The 23,185-nt window shown below is 38.1% G+C and overlaps 1 protein-coding gene across 1 annotated transcript in view; it reads left to right on the top strand.

The window, feature by feature from the left end:
- The first annotated feature begins 3,606 nt into the window (after positions 1 to 3,606).
- The window catches only part of LOC130926739 (aryl hydrocarbon receptor-like), a 68,757-nt gene continuing 49,178 nt past the window's right edge, over positions 3,607 to 23,185 (top strand). Inside the window, exon 1 of the mRNA XM_057851873.1 lies at positions 3,607 to 4,034. Coding sequence (XP_057707856.1) covers positions 3,976 to 4,034 — 59 coding nt within the window. The 5' untranslated portion in view covers positions 3,607 to 3,975. The remainder of the gene's footprint in view (positions 4,035 to 23,185) is intronic.

Genomic DNA, 23,185 nt, shown 5'->3' with positions numbered 1-23,185 from the left:
TATTACACCACGACTGTAATATCTGCAAATTTACCAAAATTATATCTTTTAATTTTACAAGGGATTTTTATAACGTTTCTATGACGAATATTTTTGAAAACCCACATATCCACCCCCCCAAAGAAATTATGAAATATCAGATTGTATTTATATATGTATTGCGATAGGCGAACAAAAAGTTTATTCAGAGTTGACAACAAGCAGCATGCAAGTTAATCTAAACAATCTCAATATTATTTCAATGTTTTTTTCCCTCTCGTTTCTTATTGTATTTTACTCTTTATTGTAAAGCACTTTGAATTGCATTGTACATGAAACGTGTGGAATAAATAAACTTGCTTAATGACACCGAGGGACCTCAGGCATTTTTAATTTACTCTCCTCCAGAGTAGACACGTGCCGATTAACGGTTTCAAGGTAGACCGTGGTATGAAAACGCCATGGTTTTAATACCGCAAAAAATTTCCGTCATACCGTCCTACGCTATTAGCTATTTTTTATGTCCCAAGAAAGCATGGCAAAATCCCTCGTTTGCAGCTGCAAGGCTCAACCCTCCCCCACCGGTCGTTGCTCAGTGTCAGTGAGTCAGCTGTGCTACACAATGGCTGGAGAAGGTGAAACTCCTGAACTTTTTCCTCATTGAAGAAAACGAAATCGCTGGTATGGGAATACTTTGGCTACAGAAAAGTTACAGACGGCCACGGCTTAGAGGAGGAGTGCCAACCGACATGTAAAATATGTTTGCGGAGGGTAGCTGCCAAGGAGGCAATACCTCCAATATGATTTCGTATTTATACAAAATTAAAGGTTAGTGAACACTGTCATGAATATTTCCCACCAGCTACGAGAATTAACGCGAGCCTGTTTAGTGTGTCTAGCGGTGGTAAAAAATGTCATGTTTTTTTCTTTCTTGCAACTGTGTGTGTTGAGAAAGAGTGTGTGTATATTGTAAACGTGATGCAAGTCATACACACATGCTTTTTATGGAAAATAATTCAATTTTTTTTGTTCTGATGGTAATAATGTTGAGCTGTGGGGCTGTGGGTTTCGGCTCACCTAAAGGACTTCATTTATTGTAATTTTATTTAAGATTTTTTTTAACTTAACATGATACTATACCAGGGGTCAGCAACCCGTGGCTCTAGAGCCACATGCGGCTCTTTAGCGCTTCCCTAGTGGGTCCCTGGAGTTTTTTAAAAAATGTTTGAAAATGGAAAAAGATGGGGGAGGGAAATATATTTTTAGTTTTAATATGGTTTCTGTAGAAGGACAAACCTGACATATTCTTCTAATGCATTAATATTGTATTTGCAATGAAGTTAATCTTGAGGCTGCATCGTACAACAGAGAAATCACATGGTCCGTCATTCTCTATAGGATGCACTGCAAGGAAAATAAACATTTACCGTACTTTCCACACTATAAGGCGCATCGGAGTATAAGGCGAACCTTCATTGAATGGCCTATTTTCAAACCGTTTACATGTATAGGACACAGTAGTACCGTAATTTTCGGACTATAAGGTGCACCTGACTATAAGCGGCTACCCACCAAATTTGACACGGAAACAGCGTTTTTTCATAGATAAGCTGCACCGGACTATAAGTCGCAGCTGTCCTCACTGTATTATGGGATATTTACAAAAAATTTTTTAATCAGGAACACTTTATTTAACAGCGGCGTCATAAGACTGTCATAAGACCAAATGAAACATCATGAAGCTTTGAACCAATTGACTGATGAACTACATTGCTTCAAAAAGCGTCATTTGGCCATCTCTGCTCCCTTGGGGGAGACAGTCAACCTCTGCTGCCACCTGCTGTCAACACTGTTGTCGTCCAACATGCCTCCAAGGATGCAATGAAGCACTACAGATGTAAATAAAAATCAAAAATCATGTTCTGTGCTAATTATTTCTTAAGTTACTGTTCCAGTTGTTTAATTAATTGCTAGTTATGGTATCTGGTAACACTTTATTCGACAGAGGTGCTAAAAGACTGTCATAAGACCATCATAATTATGACACTGCCATGAGCATTAATGAATGATTATGAAATGTCATTTTGTGTCATGTGGCAAATTAGCTCACTTTTGAATGGATGTAAAAGATCCAACCAGGACATAAATGACACTTAATGACATCTGTTATATGCATTCATTAATGCCCACGATGGTGTCATGTCATAATTATGACGGTCTTATGATGCCGCTGTCAAATAAAGTGTTACATTTTAACCCAAATAAATCAACAAATAAACCGCATTGGACTATAACTTACATACTTATATAGCATTAGCGGCCTCCCTGGTGGCCGAAAAGTGTCATGTAATTGACTTTCCTATACATATATATATATATATATATATATATATATATATATATATATATATATATATATATATATATATAAGTTGTAAAGCAATAAAACTGCAACAAAATGAATGAAATGAACAAAAAAACATTTTTATAATGGGTCGAAATTAATTTTATTATTTTTCCAGCACCTTAGACAGTCATTTGCTTTGCATATAATTTAAAAAAAAAATATATATATATATATATATATAAAACTTAGAGAAAAAATATTTTTGAAAATGATTTTTTTCTTTGATTGAAATTTTTTTTTTTTTGATTGAAGCAACTTTTTTGGGGATTGAATGATTTAGACACAAATGTCCTAATCATAATATGGCCCAAACACAAAAAGGATTGCTTCAAGCAAAACTTTTCAATGAAAAATTGTTCAAATGCAAATTTTTCAATCTCAAATATTTTTTCGCATTCAAAAACGTTTTTCTATGATTTAATTTTTCTTTATATGATTGAAGTTATTTTTCTTTTTGAAAATCTATATTTTTTGAAGCAATTTATTTTTTGATTGAATAATAAAGAGAAAAATGTCCTAGCCAAAATGTGGCTCAAACACAAATCGGCATTATTTTAATCAAAAAGTTGCTTCAATAAAAAAAAAAAACAAAAAAAAAAAAACTTGACTTCAATCAAATAAAAAGGAAAAAAAAAAATAATCAAAGAAAAATAGCTTTCACGTGCATTTTTTGAGTTTCAAATTTATTTTTGCATTCAAACACATTCTTTTTTTTTATCGAAGTGACTTTTTCTGGTTGAAAATATATATTTTGATTGAAACAACTTTTTTTTTTTTTTTATTGAAGCAACTCTTTTTTTTTTTTTTTAATTGAATAATAAAGACACAAATCTACCTCCATATGGCTCCGCCAAGGGAATACAATTTTTGACTGGGGTAACTACATTGGCACGACACCGGCGTGCGTACCAAATTTAATGACGATCTTGGCAAAAAGTATTGCCTAAGCAGCCTGATTTAGAATTCCCCTCAAGAATGATGGGAAACAAAAAAACGCTCATTGTCAACTTATTATTATAAATGTTCTTGTAAATTTTATTGCTGACACTGCGTTTGGGGTCATCAACATGTTGTGCCCCCCCCCCCCCCAAAAGTCAAACTCCGCCTATGTATATACTGTATATTCAACGGTCTTGAGTTGAACAAGTTTGGTGAAGAAGAAAAAACAAGCATTAGTATCCACTGTAGTCGCAAGTATCAAAAGTAGTGTATTTTGCAGTTTTAGAAGAAAAACAATTCAAGAATACTGCGTAGTGCTGTTTATGCTAAAGACGTATGTGAAGAGGAGGGCTGAACATACATTCTAATTCCTTCCCCTCCTAATTTTGCCTCCTCCTTCTCCGCTTCGACAACTCACCACAGCACTGCCTTTCACAACCAGCAGCCACATTAACCGACTGAGGAAACGCTTAATACGGGATTAAACCGCCGTGGGCTAAAGTTGTGTTCACTTGTGTTTTTTTTACCCCACACCAGGCGAACATGGCGAGTGGATACCATCGGGAGTGACTGCCTTTTACACGACGGAGGGACAAGTTTGTTCTTACGGAAGAATACTTGGAGTACATTGCGTAGCAAGCAGCGCACAAATGTTGGCTACTTCTGGGACATACGCCAATAAGAAGAGAAAGAAACCTGTCCTCAAACAGTAGGTCCACCCTGTCGAGTTAACTTTATGGTTGTCAATGCTAAATTACGAAACTACAGGCAGACATTTTAAAAGCCTAGCGGTCAAATGGTGTATGCGCAATTAAGTGAAAGTTGATAAACTGAACATTATTACAGCCGTAACTCCCTGAAATGTTATTGTTTACGTTTATTGACTTTTTAGATAGTTTACCTTGAAAAGTTACTTTCCCACATGGGTGTTATTATGTACAGGCGTTCTGGTCGCTGCAAGGAAGAACGGAAGCGTTCTGTCAGTCTGTGGGAGTGTAAACAAAGAAATGATCAGACTCACTGGTTGACTGTTTTTATTTGTTAATTTTCGATTACGAGTAAATAAGTTATCGATTGGTTTTAGTTTAAACGACTGTGGATAGTAACATTCGGTGCCAAGCTCCTAAGAATGCGCGGCGCTCGGCTATGGAACTGGAGAGTTGCCCTGGCTGGCGCATTCATCACAATCAAGTTGGAGAGTCAGTCGAGAGTCGACTGCTGCTCTCACGCGATGCACCGGGAAGGGCGGGCCCGTCTCGAGCTCCTCGCTCTGTTATTGTAATCTGATATGTCCCCCACACTTCCCCCTCTTCTCCGTGCTTCAACTTTCGTTGAGTATTTTCCGCTTCCTCTTCCTTACTTTCAAAAGTACTGTACTTTGAATCACCTTGTGTTGAATCGTGCTATGGCTATGCCGTACAAATAAATTTGCTTTGCCTTTACTTAGTCGCTTGCCCTTCAAAAGATTATTTGAATAAATAAATAATGATAATAAGAACATTATGTGACTTCATCTGTCCACAGGAATCAATTCTTCGTCGTAGAAATTGAATGTTGTTCAATAGATTTTGCAACCCGTTTTTAGATTAGTTGTCATGTCATATTTAAAAAATATATATAACAAATTTAAAAATATATATATATATAACCAGTCTCAAGCATTAACAGCATAATATCAATACTAAAGGCGTGCGAAATTTCCAATTCTTACATTATTCGCGATTTGGCCATGGAAGATTCGAGAACGTTTCACAAACATCCAAATTCCGATTATTGAATTATACCAGGTAAAGCGGAACTAAAACAAAGTCAGCGCGGTCTTCCGGACGCAATGAGGAACGGACCGAGAGTAAATATTAGAGGTGTGCGAAATTTCCGATTCTTAGATTATTCTCGATTCGGCCGTGGAAGATTCGAGAACGATTCACCAACATCCAAATTCCGATTATTGAAATATGTCAAGTAAAGCGGAAGTAAAACACACTCAGCGCGCCGCGCGGTCTTCGGGACGCAATGAGGAACGGAGCGAGAGTAGCTAAACATCATGCTTGTCATTACCCGGCCCCTCGGGTAATGCCAATGCTCAACTCACGGCTCTAGTTCAACTCATGCCATGAGATAAAAAAAACAACAACATACCTGACTGCTGCCGAAAGCTGCTACAAAGTACATCCACAATACAGAATGTAAAGGTGGATATCATATATATATGTAGAATAGACTCGGTGGCGATAGCAGCACATGTAGAGAAAGCTAGATGCGGCCGTTAGTAAATGGCCGCCATCTTAAAGCAGTAGACTTCCCTGCAAGGCTGTTGTAGCGAACCTTCCATGCGAACCTAATTAATTTTTTATCTAAAATACTCCTAAATCGGTAAAATATTGACTAGAATCTATCTTTAAAATAGTTTTAAAACTTTCACATGTCGAAAGTAGACAAAATGGAAATTATGGAGTAACAGGAGCAATTTTAACAACTTTAACGGTTGATTGACAACATTAAATTAATAAATGTAGTTTAAAGCTGCTGATACAGAATGGGGATTTGAGTATATTATTTATTGTTTTTAACTGTTAACTTGATACTGAAATAGTCGTTTATTTAAGCCTGCGAGGCTTTTTTTTTATTTTTTATTTTTTTTTACAGTTTTTGTAACTAATGTACAAAACATTAGCAGCTAATAGCCGGGGGCGGGGGGGTCATCAATAATCGATTTATAATCGAATCGTAGCCTCTGAATCGTAATCGAATCGTTAGGTGCCCAAAGATTCCCACCTCTAGTAAATATCATGTTCAACTCATGCCGCTAGATAAAAAAACAATAATACCTGACTGCGGCCCACAGCCGCTACAAACAACGGCCAGTTGCTACAAACTACGGCCACATAATGCCACGGTAGATATCACTTGTATATAGAATTAGAAGCAAAATGTACGGTGGCCGAGAGATGTCAGGCGAAATGCAAAGTCCAAACACTTTGCAAATAAAAAAAGCACGAACCCCAATTGCAAACGCTTTGCAAAAGATAAAAAGCACGGATGCAAACTGACACAACACGATCCCCAATTCCTAAAGCGCGATCGCAAATTGGCAAAAGCATTAACCCCAATTGCCACAACACAGCAGCAAGTGGCTCGCAGCACGAATGCAAATTGCCACAAGACCGTCCCCAATTCCTAAAGCGCGATTGCAAATTGGCAAAAGCACGAATGCCAATTGCCACAACACGACAGCAAATTGCTCGCAGCACGACCGCAAAAGGCTCGCAAGACAATTGCAAAGACGATGACCCAGAAGTTTAAAAAAAAAAATAATAATAATTAAAAAGACAACACTTTGTATATTGCTATATGTGCTTTGTGACCATCTCTACGGGCCTCTGTAAAGTTGCCCCCCCATCAGACGCAAATTTCTATAAAAATGATGTTAATCGTTTGTGCTGCAACGGTTTTGTAGATACAGTATTATGGTTTTATTGAGATATTTATTACGAGTGGGGACGTCACTCGTAGCTTTTTCTTAGCTTAGCTCCCGCAGCTAATGGAGCGTACCAACTCTTTCAATAACAGAGGCGTGTCCTAACAAGGCTAGCACGAACATCGCGCAAACAAATTCGGGTCCATTTTGCAGTAAATTAGGGGGCTTGAGATATTAATTTCGAGTGATGACATCCCTCTAAGCCCCCAATTTACTGCAAAATGGACCCGAATTTGTTTGCGCTATGTTCGTGCTAGCCTTGTTAGGACACCCCTTTATTATTGAGAGAGTTGGTACGCTCCATTAGCTGCGGGAGCTAAGCTAAGAAAAAGCTATGAGTGACCTCCCGACCCGTAATTAATTTAGAGGGATGTCATCACTCGAAATTAACATCTCAAGCCCCCCAATTTACGGCAAAATGAACCCGAGTTTGTTTGCGCTACGTTCGTGCTAGCCTTGTTAGGACACTCCTCTGTTATTGAGAGATGGTACGCTCCATTAGCTGCGGGAGCTAAGCTAAGAAAAAGCTACGAGTGACGTCCCCACTCGTAATTAATATCTCAATAAAATCATAATACTGTATTTACAAAACCGTTGCAGCACAAACGATTAACATCATTATTCAGAGTGGAAAATTGTGGGATTATTATTCAGTTTGCATTTAAGGGCTTCAAGGAGCTTTACAAATGGTTCCCCTTGTTATGGACCTTTTTCAGATATATATTTAAACCCATCTACACTGTGGACACAGTACGTTGCCTCCAGCCAGAGTGTACACTTTAGATTGTGTCATCACAATTTCCAATTTTGATAATGTTGTAAAAAAAGAGAAAAAAAAACAGTTTGGGGGCAAAAACGCATTTCAAATCATGCTTTGGCCCAAAATTTGGTGCAAGTCTAATTTATATTTTACAGTTTATTTGGATTTGTGGTTTGTACATGCGTGAGGCTATCACTGCTCACCAGGGGTCGCGTTAATCGAATATTTTCCGTCGTTGACCGGTTTTTTAAAACGGTGACGGAAAAAACTGAAGTCCACCTGTCATTTTGACAGGTTGCAATTCACACCCCAGACCACAGGGTGGCGCGTGAGAATATTAATTAGATATTGTCTCTCTTGATGCATGACGTCGTTGGCTTTACTCGGAGTTTCTTCAAAAAAGTTTCTTCTTGAGACATTTGATTATGCACAAGCGGGCACGCAATTCAAGTCCATGCGCACCAGGTGGAAAGTGTGAGACTGCGTTCAGGCCACAGCAGGTGAACTGTTAATTTCATTGTTCCATATGTTCCATATGTAGCCTAGCCACAGTCAGCGGTTTTTGTCACTGCGGAGTAGAGCTGAAACGAGTACTCGAGCAACTCGAGTAACTCGAGTTTAAAAACTGATCCGAGTAATTTTATTCACCTCGAGTAATCGTTTATTTTGACAGCTCTAAGCATCACGTTTTGCTAGGACTACTTTTAATGCGGGACAACGCGCTGTCACGTGCGGAGAGGAAGAAGGGGAAAAAAAAAAAAACTTACCGCAGCCGACAGCCGCCACAAACGACGCCGACGTTGCTAAATACTAGCCCGCACAATGCTACATTGGTAACGGGCAGCGTCTGGCGCGTCTCATTGAGATCACATGTATGTTGAACTAGATGCGCATTGACAGACTCGGCCGCGTCTGGGCAGCGTTTGTAAACAGCCGCCATCTTAAAGCAGTACAGCGCTAAGCGCTAATAAAGAGCGCTAATAAAGAGCGCTAAGCGCTAATAAATAAGATTAACGTTACTGTCGCTACTAGCTCACGGAACGTTAGCCCTGCGGAGGGCTAGGTTTCAATTAATTATGACCACTGTCGATGCGTGGCTAACGTGTCTTACATACAGGCTTTAACATAACATAGCATTGTGGAGTGATGAGGGTGTAAAATAAAAACGTAATCATGCTAACTATCAATTTTAGCTCAGTAGTCATTCCTGGATAAAACATCAAGTAGCACTGGTCCCTAATGTGCTCCAATACAGCCTGTAGCATACATTTATTTTGAACACTGCAAAAACTCAAAATCCTATCAGGACTTACAGTTTAGACTAACTTAAAACTTAACTAGAACTTAAAAATGGCTTGACACAATGAGAAATTCAATTGAAACACGTGGGAAAAAAATCCTAACTTTTAAGTGATGTGTGTTATCAAGCGTACCGGCATTTTTAGGTAAGATATATATATATATATTAATAAGATCTAAAAGTTTTTTGAGTGAAAGCAGTGAATTAGTCTTTTTTTTTTTTAATTTTATTCTAGTTACACCTGAGATGCAATTGTTGGCTGTTTTCAACAATATACAACGAAAATAAAGACATTGATTGACTGAAAATGGTTCAAGATTAGATGAAATGTCTTGTTTTCTCATGTATATGTATAATTGCTCTTCACCTAAAAATATATTTGTTTTATCCAATTACTCGATTAATCGATAGAATTTTCAGTCGATTACTCGATTACTAAAATATTCGATAGCTGCAGCCCTACTGCGGAGAAAAAGTTACATATTCATCTGCTTGATGTGTGATGGCACGGTGTGGATTCTCTGTTAAGCTTGTTCGGACAGAATATTAATTAAAAATAAATGAAAACTAAATACTATTGAATATGTCATTATTATCATTTAAAAAATTTAAGTGACAGGTAAAAATAGATTATGACCGGATTTTTATGACCCTGTCAGTCAAAATGACAGACCACGAAAAAGTCTAGCGCAACCTCTGCTGCTCACAAAAAAAAAAATCCTCCACTCAAAACATGCTGACAAGAAATGCTCCGCGGCTCCTTTTCGTGGCATACCGTCCTGGATGCAAACTTAATAACCATTTATCAATACCCCAAATTGCATAAGTTCCAGACTGTATCCATTTTTGGTTTGGGCCATGTGAAGGTTTGAAGTTTCCGTAGCTGGTTCGTTGAAATATTGATGCAGTGGGTCAACAGGAGAACTAAAATTTAAGATGCCAGATTTATTATACTGTTCTCACTGTTTTTATAATCCCTTGAGGTAAAATTCAATTTACCAACTACAGTATATTTTGTGTATACATACAGAAACGTCACGGTGAAAGGGGCATCCGGTGAGGGTGTGGACAGTGTTATGCTTAACTAATGAACTGTCTTACTGCTTCTGACCAATGCATTTCCAGCACAATACTGCTGCTGCTTGTACAAACATTCCCGGCGCTAAACATTTACTGTCTTTCACAGTCTTACTGTCTTTCGGCCAGGTTGGTTAGTTGTTTGATGTGTATTTCTTCAAGCATGTCGAAAGGTCAATGGGAATTATTGCTTGTGAAAGCAGTTAGGTTCATCCGCTTGAACAATTGATCAAGGAAATTGCATTTTCTAGTTGATATTAAGCTACAATTACCAATTTTCTTCACGAAATGTACCACATCACAAAGCCTTTTTAAGGAAAAAAGCAATCCTTTTAGTGTTGTTCCAGGCAGTTTAGCATTTGCTCTAGTGTGACTCTGAGACAAGTGTTGAATGTGATTTATCTAAAACATTTGTATGTGGACAGCTGTATTAGCCCCGCAGAGCGTGATGGATAATGTTATTTCCAACCAGCTAGAAAGAATGACGAAAAGAACAATCATTCATATGGGAGACCGTCCAGGTTCTCCTCAGTGGTTTCCTCTTGTGTGTGCTGACCAGAATTCCCAGTAACTGAGTGCCTGATTATATAAACAAATGTTGGGAGTACCACTCGAGATTAGTTTGTGGTGGTAGCACAGATACAGAGACCTAGTATTACTCATTGGTCTTCATCATTACTCCTTTGACTTAAGGCCAAACTTTTCCTGTACAAACGCAGCCCTGGAAATACTTTTATCCCCTATGTATCCAATTCCTTGGACTAACCTGTTCAAGGTTAAAAGCTTTTATTTTAAATGACTAGTAAATAATGATAATAATAAAATGATGACATGGCAAAACAAATGAATGTAGTTTAAAAAAACTAAACGAGACACCTTGCCATTTACATTTCCCTTAGGCCTCGGCTACACAATGGAACATGTCTCAACTTTTGCTGTGTTAGCAAGAGTCAAATTCTAGTTGAGTCTAATACTTGAGTGATGTTGGACAATGTGGATGTGTAATTCAACTTTGGTTCACAACTCTGTATCATCCAAAGTTTTTGAATCAGGAATGTGCATGTCCATTTATTCTTATTAGGTTGAGCGGACCTCATTCAAACTAGCCAATCAACAAGCATAAAGAAATCATATGGTCTTCTCATAGACAATCAGTGCATTGAACAACGAGGACAGCATTGCCCAATACATGCGCTTAGCCTTCTCGAAAGAACTATAGAAGAAGAAGTCACCTATATTGATATGCATTTTTTTTGTTTTAAATAACTTCTCCCAGGTGCCTCCAAATGTATGCTGCTTAGCTTAACTTTTTAAGTGCCACTGACAAAAATGGATGTCCAATCATGTGCCTCCTTTCATCCTTTTGCTGTGAATTTAAATTTATTTTTAACTTCCATTTGAACTGGGAGGTCTGGCACTGAATGAACATTTTTTTCTTTTTTTGACAACCCACCTAGTAAGGCTGTTCGACTTTGCCTAACAAGAACAACCCGACAATTTTCTCTCAAGCCCGATTTTCTGATATCAATTATAATTTCTTGGCAAAATAAAAATAATGACAAATAAAGTATTCGGAATGTCCTCTATTTAAACTTATTATTTCTTTATTAGAACTGAAAGTGCCAGTGAATTTAACTGTTATTACACACAAAACAATCCCTTGGGGTTAAGAGCATTTTATTTATACAACAGATTCTAGCTCTGTTCTTAATTAAAGCAATAATGAAAGAAGAAAGTGCACATAGCGTTTGAAACAAAATCAAAACATGAGAAAGGGTAGTCAGTCAGTATGCCAACCAGCTAGCCAGCCAGGTGAAGTAGGTAGGCAGCCAGGCTGAGGGTGATGTGCAGTCACATTTCTCTCTGGTCTTACTTACATAAATCAGTGATTAGTGCAAAACTGTCACTCAATAATAACAATATGCAACGTGTCATCACCTTGTCTAAACAAACACAAATATGCTACCCTAATGCCAGTGAAGGTAGGGGATAGACACACACCCACAGACAGACACACAACACACACGCATATACTGTAATACTTTAAGTACATAATGAGATAATACACTTACTCATGGCGTTTTGCAATTTGTGTCGAAAGTTGGCTGGGCAAAAGTAGCAGAATTGCCGGTAGCCGTGGTTGTTGTTGTTCTTGTTGTTTAAGACGGCGTGCTCTCGTGGACGAAAGCAGAAATGCGGGGAAACTACCGTGGCTTAGATGAACCGAAATGGTGCAGTTTTGAAAATCGAACGTAACAAGTTGAATGTTTTTAACATCGTTTAACCAGAAATGTCGGTTTAGCTTTAAAACCGATTAATCGAACAGCCTTACTTCCTAGTTGAACTGGGTTAATGTCAATTGCTGTCAATGGCAGCCAATGCGTTCATAGGTTTTTGTCTTAAACCAGTGCTTCTCAATTTTTTTCTGTTGCGCCCCCCCCAAGGAAGATGTAAATGTTTCGCGCCCCCCCAAACTCTGCCGCCACTGTAAATAGTATCATTTGTCGATTACTATTATAAGTACGCCTCTGCCTCACATTGTATCCTTTTTTTTTCTCTTAGAGAAAATAACAGATCAAATTATAAAGTATAACTTTATTAACATTGTTTTGTTTGTAACAGGAAATACTTAACACGCATCAGTTTGCCTGAATTAAAAAAAAAAAAAAAAAAAATCACATCCAAACTATAAAAATACACTCAAGGTACATTTTTGACCATTTGATACTGAAAAATAAAATCAGTAAACACTAACAAATTCAAATTGATTAGAAACATTACCTCATGAGGACAATATGCCAAAAAATTTGACGGAAAAAAACAAAACTGAATAGAAGGGGGGGGGGTCTTTGGACAGAAGGAGAGTTTTTATTTTCGCTGCTCCCAGTATCACCTCCAGCTTGCAATGACGTGGGGTTATATTGCACTGAGCATGCTAACAGTGCTCACTGGTTTACTGATATAACACTGACAAAGCGGGACGATTGTTGGCAATATTCGGCACGTTTTCGCTGAAAAACAACCAAGCAGCTTATCAATGAGATTGGGGTCTAATGTCTTTAAGTGGCGTCTTAATTGATTTGGCTTCCGGCGGTCCGCTATAATCATTTTTAGACACAGTAAACAGTGGTCTTTCCTCGTCTACCACTGTATTAAATGTTAAAGCCAAAAGGCAAACGGCCCGAAAAAAGCGCATTCTCGGCGGCCGAGGGAGAACCGTCGGTGAGGGCGGTCGTCGTGACGATCCCAAGCCGAAAATGGCACTTTTCGGGCGGACACGTGAGAACCGGAGAAGACAGTGGGTCGCTGCGTGAGTCCGGCCGGAAAACGGCTTTCGAAAAACGGCGCACAGCTCTCCAGCTCTTCATGAATCTCTTTCGTGTGCTCTTGCTTACTTAAAAAATACTGCACGCACTTTGAAAATGAGAGCACCACTGCCACCCACTGAGTGGATGTGCAAGTACACTTTATTCTAGTACGGCAAAAAAAAAAAAAAAAAAAAAAGCATGTTCCCCGAGGTCACACGCGCCACCCCTGGCATTGCTCTGCGCCCCCCTGGGGGGGGGGCGCACCCCACTATTTGAGAAGTACTGTCTTAAACACATATTAATAGAGATGGTTATCATTTAGATTTTTATTCCTTACTGGTTACTAGAGCTGGGAATCTTTGGGCACCTAACGATTCGATTACGATTACGATTCAGATGGTCCGATTCGATTCTAAAACGATTATTGATGCACCCCCCCCTTTTTTTTTTTTTTTTTTTTTTTTTTAATATTTTGTACATTTGTTCCAAAATTGTTCAAAAATACTCTCAGGCTAAACCCAACTACTATTTCAGTATCAAGTTAACATATAGCAGTAAACAAATATACAAAAATAACAGTAAATAAAAAACTCCAGTCCCCATTCTGTATCAGCAGCTTTAAACTACATTCAATTAATTTAATGTTGTGAATCAACCGTTAAAGTTGTTAAAATTGCTCCCGTTAATACATAATTTCCCTTTTGTCAACTTTAGACATGTGAAAGTTTTAAAACTATTTTAAAGATAGATTCAAGTCAATATTTTACCGATTTAGGAGTATTTTAGATAAAAAGTTAATTAGGTTTGCTTGGAAGGTTCGCTACAACAGCCTTGCAGAGAAGTGTACTGCTTTAAGATGGCAGCCGTTTACTATGTCTGCATCTAGCTTTTTGTAGATGAGCTGCAAACGCTACCGCTACCGTAGTGCATCTAGTCTTATATAAATGATATCTACCGTAACATTATGTGGATGACGTACTTTTGTAGCAGCTTCAGGTATGTTGTTGTGTTTTTTTATCTCGTGGCATGAGTTGAGCTAGAGCCGTGAGTTGACCGCGCGGCGCGCTGAGTGTGTTGTACTTCCGCTTTACTTGGCATATTTCAATAATCGGAATTTGGATGTTTGCGAATCGTTCTCGAATCTTCCACGGCCGAATCGCGAATAATCTAAGAATCGGAAATTTTGCACACCTCTACTGGTTACTGTATTTTCTGAACTAAAAGTCACTCCGGAGTATAAGTCGAATTGGTCAAAAAATGCGTCTGACAAAGAAAAAAAACTTTAGTGGTACCGTATTATAAAACCAAACTTCTGGATTAAAATGTACTGAATGTTGGCCACCATTTTTTGCCAAGTAGCTCAAACGCAGTAACTAGTATTACCGGTACTTCAGCAACAAAGGAGCAGTTCAAACAAATTGAATAGTTGCCAAAACCACAGCATAATCGTCACGTTGCAGTCATGAATAACAGTCCTGGTGCTAGTGCATGTACTTTAACTCCCTCCGAACGCTTGTCAAAAGCAGTCATGACAAATACAACTCTAGCCTGCTTATATTTCCATTCAAAATAAACAGCGTTCACAGACTTGCTTGCAGCAGCTATTGTCCGATATAAACATAGGAATGAAAGAGAGAGACACTGTAGTAAAGTACAATACAGTGGGAAGGACTGCTGAGGCCTACCGGCCGGACTTCATTCATACTAAGTCAAACAATTCAAATGAAAATGTACATAGAACTTCATTAAACAAATAAACAGCTCAAAATTGATAATGTCTCAAACGATAATCATTATTATAATGATTTGGTAAGTCCAGTATGTTTCCCCTTGTGTGCAAATACAGTTTTTTTTTTTTTCCTTAAATTACATTTTAAAAATGCAAGTCTGAGAAAACCAATAATTATCGTAAAAGACGATCTCATTGGGCATATCTGCAGAAGAATGCTCCTAGGTGGCAGCCACGGTTGTTTTACAACATCTGCTCAATGGTGCCTTTGTGCATCCGAAGTCCAGCTGGCCATCCAAGGGGGAAAAAAACTCCACATAAAGACACAGGCCAATTTTTTATTTTGGGATACGTACGCTCGTAGCTTTCCGGCTGTATGCCATTTGCCATAAACATGCAGTATACAGAAAACGGTGCAAAACCACGGAGGACAAACGCATGCAATAATTCATCTGACAGAATGAGTAAAACATTGATTGTGGACATTTTAAGTAACAAGGCCAACCATTTACTGTATAGGGTACTGTGCAGGCCACAAGTCTGTGTTCATTCTAGAACTGAAGACATACAGAACACTTAAGGTATGATTAGATTAAGTTGATTGCGATGTATTTCATTGTAGTTTCACTTTTTGACTAATTTACAAGTTCGCCGAGGGTCAATTAAGGTATTGGTAATGACATATCACATCTAATTTAGCTGTTGTAATTAGGGCTGCAGCTATCGATTATTTTAGTAGTCGATTAATCGATGAACTAGTTATTTAGAATAATCAAGTAATTAGATAAGGAACATTAAAAAAATAAAATACCTGAGCTGAGCCTGAAACGGAATAAAAAAACAAAAAAACAAATGAGTGCAGCAAGTACAACAAAAGAACAATTGGCTAACTTACATAGCAAAAGTCAACTATCTTAAATGATATAAAATGCTAACTTTTTTCCCCCCTACAATGCACTTAACAAATGGTTCAAACACACATTCCCCACAAAATGGCTAAATATACCTATAAAATAAATTACAATTGCATTAAAAACATTTGCTCAAACAAAAACTTATGTTGGTCTTAACGGGGGGCAGCTGGATTGAGCCATATGAAATGAGTTATGTCATATTCACTGTTCCCATTAGAGGGCAGTGCATCCACCCAAATCAATAAAACTAACTGCAAACACTTTAAAAAAAAAAAAAACATTACAACGCCAATTTAATTAAAATAATACCCGAAGCAGCAAAATTTAATTCAAATCTCTTTTCTAATCAAATTGCTTGAGTTAATCGATTAATCGTTGCAGTACTAGTTACTATGGAGTAAGATAGCAGTCTAAAAGATTCGTTCTCGTATTTACACATTCGTGTTCGTATATAAAAGATTCATACTCATATTTACGCATTCGTGTTCGTATTTAGTAAGGGCGCATGATATCCATTTTTTTAAAATGAATATATATTTTTTTAAATGTATAACCTGAGTTTTTGAACACCTGGAGGTTTCAAAAAAAAAAAAAAAAAAAACTAGTGGTGGATTCAACATAGATTTGCCTTTGATCTCACCAGATTTTTCATAATGACATGAACAAAACAGTGCGTTTCACTTCTGCACTGCTGGACAGCCAGCTAAAAATGAATGCACTTCCATAAACCACAAGGCTTGGTCTTTTCTTGCTTTTATGGGAAGACACTCGTCTTAATAATGTGAAAGTACAACAGAAAAATACACATATTCAATACTCAATATACAACAAATTGCACAATACACTTATATACACAACTATTATATGTATAGCATAGCACTCTAGCTAGAGCTACTAAAGCATTGGCTGGCTTCTATAACACAACAACTTATTAAGTTCTGTGCATATGACCGTTCACCACAGAAGTAAACATATGGTGCACATCCATTTGGTATAGTAAACATAAATACTTACAGACATATTTCCGAGGCGGAAACGTAACAGAAAGCATTCACGATTGTCAATGCGACCGGTAGACACCGCAACGTGTATGTGAATGAGCTTGTAATGTGAACAAAACTACTTTGACAAAAAATAGATGCAACGAATTATTCTGACCAGCAGGTGGGAGCAATGCCCTGCAAATGGTCAACTGCTTTCCTATACTGGTGTGTAAAGTCACTGTAAACTGTAAAGCCAGCACAATATATGTTATCGGTCCTATTAATAATGTTAATTGGATTTATCGGGATGACGTCATAATTCCTATTATCGGACCGATAATTATCGTGTACCAGTAGTATTTAGGCATTTGTATCTGTAACCACAAAATTCTGACGTCGTTTTTTTTTTCGGTGGGTGTGTGAATGAAACTCTCTTTTCGACTCTCTTTCAACTATGAATCTTGTCTTTGGACGAATTCGATTTTACGGCTACGACTCAAAAGCTTTGAAATGACGTCACGCATGTCTCTTCATATGAAATTGCATGAAAACTTTGTTTTGAAATCTTTGCTCTATGCTGAGATATAGCACTTCTGTTTTAACAAGATGCAACCTTAATCACACTACAACACACTATACACACACAAAGGTGTGGCATCAAGCCAAGTAAAACAACTTCCAGTCAAAAGTTATACACTAGCCTTTTGTTCTCTGCCATTGTTTCACTATGAGAGAGACTTGACATTGCTGACACCTGGCTGGCCAATTTTTAAGATGATTGTTCAATTCAAGCCTAACTTAAATTAGTGTGTGTAATTTATTGTCATAAATGTTTGTCTCCGAGTCATGGAAACATCACGAGATGATAAAAAAAAAAGAAAGATTTTTTTTCATGTTCATTGCTTTTTTTTTACCGCTCATAAATCTCTTTGTAAACGAGAACAGGCTTTTATAAACCGTGCCTCATCCAACTTGCAGTCGTCGTTGGTCAGCAGCCAAGAAAAACATAAGAAAACCTGCATTGCTGAATCACTCTGCTGGTGCTGCGCCACCATCAAAGCAGGCAAAAATATGTAAGAATAAAACAAACTTGCATTAATGTGGTGTATAGTGCAATTCTTATGACATAAACAGTGTAGTAAAAATAGTTTCTTCATCTCTATGTTTAAAAGTGTGATCAAAGTCAGGGTGCCAAGTTTTAAATTCTGTACAAATTAAGAGCAGTCATTAAAAATAATTTCACAAGTTACAATATAATATCTTTTTCACCTCTTCAGCCAGTCGGATTGTATTAGGGCAAGCCTAAACAAGGAATATACTGAGGTATAAAACCTGGGTATTTGGCCTGCCACTCTTAAGTACTGTCAGTGTCTCTCTGCTGCAATTCCAACTTCCTCATTAACATGGCTATCAATCAATATTATAACCCCCCCCCCCCCAGTGTATCAAATACTTGTACTCCCCACTGTATATGAGCCTGCATCCTCAAAGCTCCGCTTGCACGGAGGTGGTGGCAAGGCATGCCGAAAATGTGGTCGAGGAGTAATTCTCCCAGCATGCTCGTTGACAAAGCCTTGCTGCCATGGTATTAGAGTTGTGTAGACATAGGAAATAAGCTACACAAAGTAGAATTTATTTTCCACATCGTAACAAGTACAGTTACAGGGTTTCCCCTAAGATTTTTTGAAGCTGTGGTGGTGGGCTGCATCGGAGTTGGACCGCCTCACCATGTCATGCCACGCCAAAATTGCGTCATATCATGACAAATTATTTTTTTTCACATTTTGTTACCCAAGAAGAACCATAACAAAGATCTATTTGAATTATTTCATTAGCCAGGCTAATGTCGTAGCTCTCAGCTACTGTACATGAACGTAAAATGCGTAGCTGATTACAGCTACATTACGTAATAATACGACTTTTTTTCTCGTAACAATAGTACCACTTACATCTCGTAGTCCTTAAAGAGCATATGACACCAGAAAAAAAGTCTTAAATGGCATTATTATGTGAATTAGAATCATATTTTGAGACGATTCGACTATATACAACAATTTAGCAAAGCGCAGATGACGAGAAATTAGTCTTTTAATCTGCCGGTTAGCCACGCCTACCATTATAGGGCTTTAGCGTCCCCAACAGGTGGATGACGTCAGCGGTAGACTGGGCTCATCGGTTTTACTATTCAGCCCATTGAGGGGGAATTGTTCAGAACGAGGAAAACGCGACGAAGAGAGCCGCAAAATGTCATTGTTTCTGTCTCTCTACTTCAATATTTTTACAGGATATTCTTTTTACCCAAGAACTTTCCCCAATTGCTAAATAAATGGCATGGTCATGACAAATAACAATCTTGTGCTAAATGGAATATAAAATAATAAAAATCCATTTATTCAAGACGACATAGCAAAATTACTCCATAATGGTCAAAACTGTCGACTTCACCTTTACTGTCACACCTCCCGAACGATATTTTATGAAACTAAATCGGACATATGTAATTTCCCTTCCCCGGCTTCGGAGAATGTAAACAGACCAGAAGGAGTGACAGCTAGCCGACATGCTAACCCGAACCGAGGGATGTTTCAAAGTCTTCGAAGTGGAAAATCACACGTAACTAGCCTGGATTATTTGACATGACGACCCGGTTGTCGAGTTTCTTTGTGGATCGGCAAACCGCCCGGCGGAGAGCAATTTACAGTTCGTTCCCTGGAGGAGGGTGGCTGGAGTTGTTGTGCAGCTAACGTGCTAACAGCTAACTGCTGATGAGCATGAGGATAGCTTTTTACATGCCTATCAATGATCAAACGTAAGTAGTCCTTTATTTAAAGGAATTTTACTTGTGTTTACTTTGTAATCACTGTATTCGTATTTGACATAATACAAAACAAGATGTTTACTCACTTCCTTGTAAGTCCAATGGTCCCACAGTAAATATCCACGGTGAATGGGAACCTTTTGAAACTCCAAAAAGGCGCATACGCCTCTCCCGCATACAGAATGATTTTTCTGCAGCCGTTTGGCTGGCGTGATGCAAAAAATAAAAGTATTAATCCGCAAAATCAGCTGAATCCTTCGTCCTCATACACAACAGTACACTGTATAGTGAAGAGAACGTCTTCTACCGTACACGTCACAGCGCCCTCCTCCTCAATGCAAGACCGAAGCCGGAAGTCACTCATTTTAATGGCGCGGGATTCAAAAAACTAAATAAATATAGCGATCGCTTCCACACACATCCAAGCGGTCCATATCATTCAGGGGCATAAAATACCGTGTATTATGAAATAAACATGCTTTTTCGTGTCACAGGCACTTTAATGTACTACATTAACACAACAATACTAGTCCTTCTTTTAATGGACCAATGGTGTAGGTTTGCATAGGGACGTTAGGAACATAACACTAGGAACTTTTCAGGATGCTCAAATTGTCCCCACCAACTCTGAGGCAACCTTATTTGCATTATATAATGAGTAGTTATAAAGGTCATTTAGATTGTCTTTACATCTTTTGTAAGGATGGAATTGACCCTACCATTATTAAGTGAATTACTTTCATTATGTTCAGACTTACAATGACCCCCCCCCCCCCCAAACGCACGTTTGATTGGCTGATGACTAGTTAAATTCACTTGTTTTCAGTGTAAATGTACTAGAAATAAGTGAAATTATCTGCCACTTTTCAAGTAAATTTTACTCAGATTTCTTGAAATAAAAAAAACAGCTATCTGAAAATAATCTGGAAATCTGAAAAAAAAAAATATATATATATATATATATATCTGAAAATAAAATAATTTTAAGCAAAAAGTGAATATATTTCATCTTAAAAAAAGCTTTTTTTTTCGTAAGAAATGTTCTTCTTTCAAGAAGTGATATTGTTCAAAACATTATTTGAAATCATTTCCCCCCTTGATTTTGGTGAAAAATGACCAACCTTTCGATGTATGGGCTTAATAGGAACAAATGGTAATATTTACCTAAAGTAAATTGAATAATCTGACCCATTAATCTGTTAGTCTTTAACACTCAAAACAAGGAATAAAATTATTGGAATAGATTTAAGAAAAATCAGAATCAAGATTGAAACGTTATAAATTTGCAGTGTGAAAGTTAGTACAAGTCAATACAGATTTATTTTTGCATTGATCATTTAGCCTATCAATTAATTAGGTTCATATTGGTGAGAAATTAAGCCTTGATCCCTGTTCACCTAATCAGTTTGGTTTTATTAATGTCCTGTTCCCAGCAAAAAGTGTACATGCAGGTTATGCTGTTATAGCGTCCCCACCAATATTGAGACCAAACCTACGTCCTTGTAATGGAGCCATTTCAAGGTGTAGGGGGAAATTCTAATGGCCGTGTAAAGAGTTTTACTAGTTTCGGTGAGAAGGTGAATAGTTTTTTGTTGTTGATGTTGTTCGTGAACTACTTTTCCACACAAACGCACATCGAGGTACCATTTAGCTCAGCAAGGAGAGGTATGAGAGACATTTTTCGAGTTCCCCAGAGCTTGTGAAACTTGGGGAAAAAAAGCACATTTATCAAGGGTTCGTCAGCTGTGATTGCATATATCCGTCTGCTGTAACAGCCCTGCATTTTATGCTATTGAATGCGTTGTTGACACATTAGCGCGGCAGCACTCTGACCCGCCTCTCGGCGCAAATTCATTCTAACTTGCCTTTCCGTCCAAGACGGCCGTCCACCGCTCACTTTCGCCGAAAAGTCCTATCCAAAATACAGTAATGCTCGGATGGGGGGGAAGAAAGACAGGAGTCTGTATTGGCTTAGCCACTTTATTGTGGCAACAATAATAAAGAAAAGGAATAACAAAATAATGGCGGGCTTCCGCTACATGCGACTGCTATCTCCTCCTCGCTTCCCTCGACGTCACAGCTCCCCGTCCGATCGTCACTTTTTAAGGTGGCCCTGTATAGTTACGTACATTACAATAGACAATGAATAGGTTGCTGCTGAACCCTTCACATTAGGCTGCCGTTAGTTTGAAACGGCCTTTAAAATAAATAGATAAATAAAACATCTCTTTTGCATGGCGTGGCAGCTTTTATTTTGTTGTGGCGGTGCACCACAATATTTAATGGGTAGGGGAAACCTTGTAGTTAGTTGATTGACAATTGGCACTTGAGCAGGGGCGTGGTGTGACCATAATCAGCAGACATGCCTACAGCATCTGAGATCTGACGGGTAATCCTTATTTGTACCAATTTTTCAGCCTCATTATTAGGGATGTCCCAATTGCATTTTTTTAAAACCCGAGTCACCTGATTTTGAGAGTCCACCGATAGAGTCCCGATCAGATAATAATTTTTTTTTATTATTATTATTTTTTAATTGAACAAAAGTTCCAAACATGGTAATGTCCCACCATTCCGCCTTCATAATGGGAATTATTTTTAAACAAGAATAAGGTAGAAAAACGCTTGTCTTGAATAAATCATTACAGTGAGTCCTCTCAAATCCATTCACGTTTTGATGCTCACGCTGCTGAGAACAGCCTCTCACAGACATAATGAGTTGCCGCAGCACACTTATGACTGTGCTGCAAGTTTAACGATGATTGACATATTTGTGCCCTTGTTCATAGAGCTACCAAGCTTCTCGGGCAAGAACAAAGCTACAAACCTGTCAATCATCATTTACTTTAAGTACTAAATGCAAGTTGCACTGGACAGTTTGGCCGCAATGCTTAGCAGGACAGAGGGAGTGGCACCGTACAAGCATGAAGCAGAAAACAAATATATTTTTTATTTAAAAAGCCGATCCTTTTTACCCGATTCCAATCCTCTGAAAAATGGCGCGATGGGACCAATTTCCGATCAGGTGAACGGATCGGGACATCCCTACTCATTACACTTAGCAATTATATTGAATTCATTCACCTTTGTAAAACATATTAACAACAGCCCTTTCTTTGGCGCAATCATAAAATGTAGGACTGTTGGCATGTACTGGTATAAGATTCTGACGGTATGATATAAAATATCACGGTTTTGCGGTATCACGGTATTGCAATTATAGGTCTAAAATGTGTTACTTTGAAATATCTAGGTAAAAAAAATCTATTGAACAGTAGCCTAAACCCACAGCCACAGCTCAACATTATCACAATCAGAACAAAAATAATTGAATTATTTTCCATAAAAAGCACGTGTGTATGGCTCGTATCATGTTTACATTCTACACACACTCTCATTCTCAACACAGACAGTTGCCAGAGAGACACCACCGCTAGACACACTAAACACGCTGGAGTTAACCCTCGTAGCTGGTGGGAAACGTTTATGACAG

The sequence above is a fragment of the Corythoichthys intestinalis genome, chromosome 12 (assembly GCF_030265065.1).
Source record: "Corythoichthys intestinalis isolate RoL2023-P3 chromosome 12, ASM3026506v1, whole genome shotgun sequence".
Lineage (NCBI taxonomy): Eukaryota > Metazoa > Chordata > Actinopteri > Syngnathiformes > Syngnathidae > Corythoichthys > Corythoichthys intestinalis.
This window is presented reverse-complemented; position numbering and strand designations above follow the sequence as displayed.